The sequence below is a fragment of the Sinocyclocheilus anshuiensis genome, unplaced genomic scaffold, assembly GCF_001515605.1.
Source record: "Sinocyclocheilus anshuiensis isolate Anshui unplaced genomic scaffold, SAMN03320099.WGS_v1.1 scaffold1589, whole genome shotgun sequence".
Taxonomy (NCBI): Eukaryota; Metazoa; Chordata; class Actinopteri; order Cypriniformes; family Cyprinidae; genus Sinocyclocheilus; species Sinocyclocheilus anshuiensis.
This window is the reverse complement of record NW_015538004.1, coordinates 214897-223396: the sequence shown is the minus strand read 5'-3', so window position 1 is coordinate 223396 and position 8500 is coordinate 214897. Positions and strand designations below refer to the sequence as shown.

At 44.4% G+C, this 8500-nt stretch overlaps 1 protein-coding gene across 1 annotated transcript in view; it reads left to right on the top strand.

Moving 5' to 3' along the window:
* LOC107677060 (ankyrin-2-like) overlaps positions 1–8500 on the top strand; it is a 192268-nt gene that overhangs the window by 79381 nt on the left and 104387 nt on the right. The window contains 1 exon segment of the mRNA XM_016471851.1: positions 4088–4189. Within this exon segment, the coding sequence (XP_016327337.1) occupies positions 4088–4189 (102 nt within the window).

Below are 8500 nucleotides of genomic sequence, written 5' to 3'. Positions count from 1 at the left end.
AGCACTACCCACTCAGTGAGATTGGATAACACTGGGAAAACGTACCCGTTCCACTTGGAACAGAAACATTGCGGAAGGCCCATCCTTCTCGAAGGAGATTTCGGAAGCACCTACACATATGGAAACCCTTTAGGTGAATATGGAAGATTTAGAGGTGATTACAACTAGGGCTGTGTATCACCAGCAAAGTCACGATACAATATGTATCACGATACAGAGGCCACAATACGATACGTATCACGATACACTCCATTTTAAACGTTGTAAAATTGTAAACAAATTAAGCGTGGTCCACTGCTGCACACGTGCCACAATATCGATAGAGGGCCAGCTGTACCGATACTCGTATCGTCAAATCTCTGTGACGATACATCGTCGTATCGATATTTTGAACACAGCACTAATTACAACTCTATTGGGAAATGGCAGAAAGTCTGCCGGGGAAACACGGGCTCTGAGGCTATACCATGGACTTTACACATATGGGATCCGCTTAGAGCTCTACATATGGAACCCAGCCATCTACTGGTTCTCAAGGATTCATTGAGTGAGGGCCTGGCGCCGGATGTTCTGCCACGTCTGGCTGCCGAGGGGATGGAGGAGCTCGACAGGGTCTACAGTACAGATTCTCTGGAGCGGTTTTAGCAAGCTGACACTAAACCGAGACCTCTCGGTGCTTCTACCCGTTTGAGGTGAGAACACAGGAGGATATAGAACCTAGTGGACGTGTTGGGGGTCGCCCAGCCTGCAGCTCTACAAATGCTTGTCAGCGAGGCACCACGAGCCAGCGCCCAGGAGGAAGCAACACTTCTAGTAGAGTGAGCTCACAACCTGAGCAGGCAGGGCACACCCTGTGCTTGATAAGCCAGGGTGATGGCATCCACTATCCAGTGGGCCATCCTCTGCTTGGAGACGGCATTCCCCTTCTGCTGGCCTCCGTAACAAACAAAGAGCTGTTCTGAGGTCCTGAAGCTTTGCGTCCGGTCCACGTACCATCTTAAAGCGCAACGGGACAAAGCAAAGCTAGGGCTGGGTCTGCCTCCTCCGGGGGCAGCAGTAGTAGGAACCTTGAGCACATAGCCGGGGCCGGGGCCTCAGGGTTACCTGGGAGTCAGCCAGACCAAACTCTAGGCACGATTTGTTGACAGCAAATGCGTGTAGGTCCCCTACCCTCTTGATGGAGGCCAATGTAACCAGTCTTCATTGAAAGAAACTTTAGCTCGACTGACTGCAAAGGCTCAAATTGGACCCACTGTAGTGCTTCGAGCACCAGAAACAGGTCCCAAGAAGGTATAGAGGGAGGTCGACGAGGGTTCAACCTTCTCGCCCCACTAAGGAACCTGATGACCAGGTCTTGCTTCCCCACCGTTCTCCCCTCCACGGGGTCGTGGTTAGCAGAAATAGCAGTGATGTAAACTTTAAGGGTGGAGGGAGACAGCCTACGCTCCAACCCTTGCTGCAAGAAGGAGAGCACGACTCTAATCAGAAATCTTAGGGGGTCCTCTCGATGAGAGGAACACCACTCGATGAACAGGTTGCACTTCAAGGCATAAGCGTGTCTCGTAGACGGTGCTCGCGCTGAAGTGATGGTGGCCACTACCTCTTGGCGTAGGTCACCTAGAATCTCCGTGTCCCGTCCAGGGACCAGACATGAAGTTTCCAGAGGTCTGGACGCGGATGCCACAGGGTGCCCCGTCTTTGAGTCAGTAGATCCTTCCTCAGAGGAATCCGCCACGGAGGGGCTGTCACGAGGAGCATCAGTTCCGGGAACCAGGTCCGAGTGGGCCAGCAGGGCGCCACAAGCACGACCTGCTCCTCGTCCTCCCTGACTTTGCACAGTGTCTGTGCAAGAAGGCTCACTGGGGGAAATGTATATTTGCGTAGGCCCCGAGGCCAGCTGTGTGCCAGTGCGTCCATGCCAAGTGTTCCCTCGGTCAGGGAGTAGAACAGCTGGTAGTGAGAGGTTTCTGGATAGGCAAACCGGTCTACCTGAAACGTCTCCAAATCAGCTGGACCGTCTGGGGATGGAGTCTCCATTCTCCAGGGAGTGCAGATCATGACCGTGGCCGCACGGTTGAGCAGACCCGGAATGTGAATGGCACGAAGCGATCTAGATGTTTCTGACTCCAAAGGAGGAGGTGACGGGCGAGTTATGACATATGACGGGAGTGCAGACCACCTTGTCGGTTGATGTACGCAACGGTCGCAGTGTTGTCCATACGGACCAGTACGTGCCTGCCTTGTAAGCATCCTTTGAGACGGTTCAAGGCAAGGCGCACTGCTAACAACTCTAGGCAATTGATATGCCAGTGCAGTTGGGGGCCCATCCACACCCCCGAGACTGCTTGCCCATTGTATGTGGCACCCCAGCCGGTGGTGGAGGCATCTGTGTGTACCACAGCATGCCACGAGACCTGTTTTAGGGGCACTCCTGCTCGAAGAAACGCGAGGTCTGACAATGGGGTGAAGGTTTGGCGGCAGGCCGGTGTGACCTTGTACCGATATGCTCGTCCTTCGAACGTGAACCGCAGAAAGGGTCTGTGGCACGGAAGGATTGAGACATGAAAGTATGCTTCCTTTAGGTTAATCGCTGCAAACCAATCTCGGGGATGGATGCACCCAAAGATGCGTTTCTGCATTAAAATCTTGAAATGTAGCCTGTAACCGGTTCAAGACACGCAGGTCCAAGATCGGTCATAATCCACTGCCTTTCTTGGGTACAATGAAGTAGGGGCTGTAAAACCCCGTCTTCATATCGGCTGGAGGGACCGGCTCTATCGCGTCCTTCGCCAGCAGGACTGCGATCTCCGCACGCAAGACAGGGGCATCGGCTGCCTTCACTGATGTGAAGTGGATGCCCCTGAACTTGGCGCGAACTGACGAACTGAATAGCACAGCCGAGTCTGATGGTCCGAAGGAGCCAGCAAGATGGGCTGGGCAGCACTAGCCAGGGTTCCAGATACCATACAAGTGGGACCAGCGGAACCACCAACATACCCGCAGTGGGGCAGCTTGTGGGCCGACCGAAGCGGGGTCTGAGTGTGTGGTGCAACACTTACCTGGTTCCAACACTTACCTTGACTTCTGCCAAGAAGAGAACTAGATCGAGACAGAGGCACCGGAACGCCACCCCTTTTGAGGTAATAGAACCTGGCCCGAAACTCCGAGATGGTCATCTTCCCCAATGAGAACATGACTCATCCACGAACACAACCTCAGCGTGCTTAATGCCCAGGCATGTGAGGCAGCAATCGTGACCATCACCCACCGCCAGGTAACGACCACATCCAGAAACACACGGGTGAAACGGCATCTATACCAAGACGCAACGTCGTCTTTACAAAGATGCAGCGTTGAGTTGGCACAGACGCAACATCGTCTTTAAAAAGACGTGCCCACCCGTGAATGCAGTTTTAGGGAAAAAAGGCTCTTTTAGCATGCTGAAGCGCACAGGGGAAATGGCTGCCTGCAACACAAACAGGGGGTAGTGCAGCCTGATGTGTGCAACCCACTTGACACAGGAAAAACGAGTGTAGCATCATTCTGCCAACACAAGAAGCTCCCAGAGAGCATGCTGAACTTGTCCGTTCACTCAAAGCTTGGCAGGATATTGATGATATTGCTCGGCTCCGAAGCAAAAAGCTAATATGCAGTGCATCTGCTGCCTATTTATACTCTCGCTGTGATCAGCGGCAGATGGATGCAATCATCGCATGCCAATATGCATTGGCTTGTTTAGTTTACACTTGAAGTAGATTCAAGTGTAAACCAATTAGAAGTCCAATTCGTCGGTCACCGCCGTGATATCGAAAGTGACCAACTGAAAGGGAACTGTATCCTGCTGAATTAAAAAATGCTTTCACTATATCTTATATCCCTCCCTGTTTTGGCTTGTACCATCCTGTAAGATATTTGAAACTTCTAAGCACGTATTGCTAAGCACTTGTGTTATTGTCTCCTTAAGATGAATCACTTGTTGTATTCCGAATTTGTAAGTTGTTTTGAATAAAAGCATCTGCTAAATTAATAAATGTAAACAAAAATATGTTAACCTGTACTAATGATGTAATTTTCCTATTTTTTCTAGTCGGACAGCAACACCAGTTTCCTTCGAGCAGCAAGAGCAGGAAATATTGACAATGTTCTGGAGTATTTGAAGGGCGGAGTAGACATCAGCTCTTGTAATCAGGTTGGTGTCCCTTTCTTATATGGGGCTTTTCCAATGCATGGTACAGCACGGCACGGCTCGCTTTTGGGGGGTTTTCCACTGTGTACAGTACCTGTTACCTGGTACTTTTTTCAGTACCACTTCGGCTGAGGTTCCAAGCGAGCCGTACCGTTACCAAAATGTGACGTGTAAACCCTGCTGATCACTTATTTAATGGAGAGAATCATCACTACCTGCGTCACTGAACTTGCGACACATGACACTAGACCCGCTAGATTAAATCATGACAGTCAGTGAGGATCGAATGCAACTTTTTTTGAACAATTTCAAATGAGCACACCTTTTTTTAAACAACAAAATAATGACTGTTTCATGGTCTGTTGAGGAAGTGCAGACATTCCTCTCGTTGATAGCTGAGGAGCGGATCCAGCGAGAACTTGATGGGATGACACGGAATGAAAAAGTTTTTCAGGAGTTCGCGGCAATAGAGGTGGTGCAACTATAACGACATGTCTATAATCCTGCCCACTCTAAAGCGGTACTAAACTGCAATGGAAACGCAAACTGAGCCGAGCCGTGCCGAGCCGTACCATGCAGTGGAAAAGCACCAGTAGATACTCAATACAATATTTGTATATTATGTCAAATATGTGTATAGCTTTCCTACTGGAATTTCTAACAAAATGTGGAACAGGTTCAGATACTGAATGGGTTTGTTGGGGGTTCTAAAGGGGTGCTTTAGAATTCTGGTAAAACTGGCACCTTCAAAGGGCACTTTGGAATGAAGGATTTTGAAGGGAACAACTTATGGACACTTGGCTTCCATGATTGTTTGCGCAAGTTTAATTGTATGACAACGGCACCTCTTTAACTGGCTCTGCAAGATGACGCAGAAATGTGTTCTATGGAACAGTTTTTTTGTCCCCTACACCCTTCATTCCTTTCAAAGCTCTTACTCTGAAGGGCAAACCATTCGAAGGTATGAGCCCGTCAGAATGGAATGCAGCATCAGTCATTCATTCAACCAATTAGTTCAAACAGCTGATTCATTCAAGAACAAAGCAATTGACTGTCTTAAAGAATGGGTCACTGAATCATTGGCTCACTCGATTTGTTCAAAAACGTGGATTCATTCCGTAACAAAACACAGCTGTGTGTTGCTTGGAAAGGAGCAAAAACATAATACTGACAAGACTGTGTCTAAAACACAATATAAATTTGTTTAGTGAACTGTTTTCTAAAAACAATATTACATTTGCAGTCGTGCAGATATTTGGGTAAAAACTACAGCCCGACCGATATATCGTTTTGCCGATTTTGTCGGCCGATATGAGCCTGTCGCAGATATATCGGTATCGGCAAATATGCCGCCGATATGCCACTGATATGACATTTTTTTTTACAGAACATAAAACACAGATAAAATGTTTGTAAATGGTGTAATTATGTAGTTTGTCCAGCAAAGCGCGCTCCATTGTTTGCTACTGGCGACCTGGATGAAACGCTTTAAAGCTTAAGTGTATGGAATACCATTGAAACTTTGAACGGCCATATCTCCATAACGGCGCGGCGGATCCACACCAAATTCGGGTGATCCCTTCAGTTTGAGAAACCCTCTCGAAAGTGGAATCGAGTGTACATCTCGAGGCCCCCTTTCAAATGAGACTACCCCCGCGTCGATTGCCCCCGGGGTCCGGGAGTTACGGGCAGTTAAATTTGGACACGGAGGGTGGCGTTTGAGAGGGGTCCTGGAACTGAAGGGATCCCCCGAATTTGGTGGAGATCCGCTGACACGTTCGCGAGATAGTGACACCAGCCAACACTTTCACTTCAATAAGTAGGTCTTTTGTTCAGGCAGCAGCGTTCAAGCGTTGTCTTATTCGACCGTAAGTGCCCTGAGAAGTGGACTTCACATGATATTCCACCATGATTCCAGTTCCAAAGGAACATACACGTTACATTCAAAGGGTATTAAAGTGCGTGAGATGTGAATTGAAATTCTATTTATTTACAGAGGTATATGTCACAGTTCACACTTCTCTAGTAAGTTTCATCTGTGTGTGAAGACAGTAGCGCAAATCCGTGAATGAATGTTCCGAAGTAAAAATAAACTTCAACGGAATAACGTTGAATGGAATTGAATTGAAATAAAGTTGAACAAACTTCAACTTTACTGTTCAGTGCACTGATGTCAGACTTATTTTGGATAATAAAGTTTATTGTTAAATGCCCTGCCTCCATTACATATCTTTGTCACGTCATTATAAGTGTTTCATCAACACATTTGAGTGATCATTGCAAAAAAATGTGTTTATGCATATATATATATTCTGTTTATGTATGTACTGTATTCTATATATAGTACCAGTCAAAAGTTTGGACACACGAATGGGAAAGTGTCCAAACTTTTGACTGGTACTGTACTATAATATACACAAAGAATATCGGCTGATATATCGATTATCTATCGCCTTTTTTTACTCCCTAATCAGTATCGGCCCCCAAAAATCCATATCGTCGGGCTATAGTAAAAACAGCACTCTTGCTTGTGTGATATTTCTAAACTTTATCCTATGATATGAAATACAAGACAAAAACTCATAAGGGGAATTTTTTGCCATTATGTCTTGCATTCTAATAGGCTACATCATGGAGTTAGTCGTCATCATGTTTGTTTGTCAGCAACTGCATGAAATGTAAGATGATGTACAGGTCTGGGCCAAGGCAGGGTGCATTAAATGAGTTCCCTATCTGTCAGTCACTACGAGTTATGTCGTGACGACATTACACTCTAAAAACTGCTGGGTTAAAAACAACCCAATTTGGGTTATTTTTGCTACCCAGCGCTGGGTCAAAAAGGGACAAACCCAGCGCTGGGTTATTTTGACCCAACAAGTTGGGTTATATGTTTGACCCAGCACGCTGGGTTGCTTTTTTATGGTTTAAAATTACTACATTGCTAGGCTAAAATTAACCCAAATCGAGCTAGACATTAAACCTACAAATCTTTACACACACAGAATAACTATCAAAAGGTAAATATTTATTAAAAACAAGAAGATAAAACAGTCAAAAGTAACATGCATATAAGAACAAATGCGGAAAAGTATGGCATTAACATCTACAGAGTTTATAAATGAAAAATTAAACATTTGTTGAATATAACTTTTAAGATCAAATTTGACTTTTTTTTGGCAAATTTTATACATTGTATAAAAATATTATACAAAAACACTATTATACAATAATTGCACAATTAGTTAATAGTTAAGTTCTTTACAAACTATTCTGGCATGACAGTAAATAAACCACAACATTAACACTTATATTATAAAATTTATCAGAAACATATGTGTGAAAATATTCTCCTCTTTGACCAGCATTCATCCCAGTCACCGCCTGTTCTTCATCAGTGGCCTACAAAGAAAAACATTTGAAAAAAGAAAACATTTAATTAAAATCTATCCATTTTCAGATAGAGGTGCATCCACATCTGTAAGGATAGGTAAATGGTCTGATTTAGAATTTCAACCACTTTGTGTGGTTGTTTAATGTCTCTGTCTACCACAGCACTCTAAAATGCTACAATGGCAGCACTAGTGTGAGTGCATGTAATATTGTTTAAATAAATATATTGCTTTCAGAAAGCTACTTCTTTACTGAAACATTAAAACAGACATGACATTCACATACCTCACACATTTTCATGTACTTGGAGGGCTGCTCTTTAAAGGTTTAGTTCACCAAAAAATTAAAATGGTCATAATTTATTCTCCCCCATGTTGTTCCATTTATTCTGCCCCGTGTTGTTCCAAACCCATACAAACTCTGCTAATTTTTGGAACACAAATAAATATATTTAATATTCTCTTAATTTTTGTCCTCCATTGCAAGTCTGGGAGACCAACATTTTCTTCTGAACAGACATGTTCGCTATGATATAATTGAAGATTTATTCATATATAAATGTTGGAATGGATTACTTCTACAATAACTCTGTATTTTTGAAGCTTGAAAATAATGATTATCTAGACTTTCAATGGATTAACAAAAAATTATGAGAGAAAATTAAAAATATCTTCATTTGTGTTCTAAAGATAGACAAAAGTCTTATAGCTTTGGAATGACATGAGGGCAAGTAAATTATTTTTTTTGTGCGAACTATTCCTTTAAGAAAGGAAGACCAAGAATGATGACTCTCCAAATCAGACAACTCCAAAGTTGGTTTGAGTTCTGCAATGAAAAACACAAACATAAATGGTTTACATAAAATATGAACAAGTAATCATACTGTTGTTGCATCAAAATGTGAAGTAAACAGGCAGGAGACAA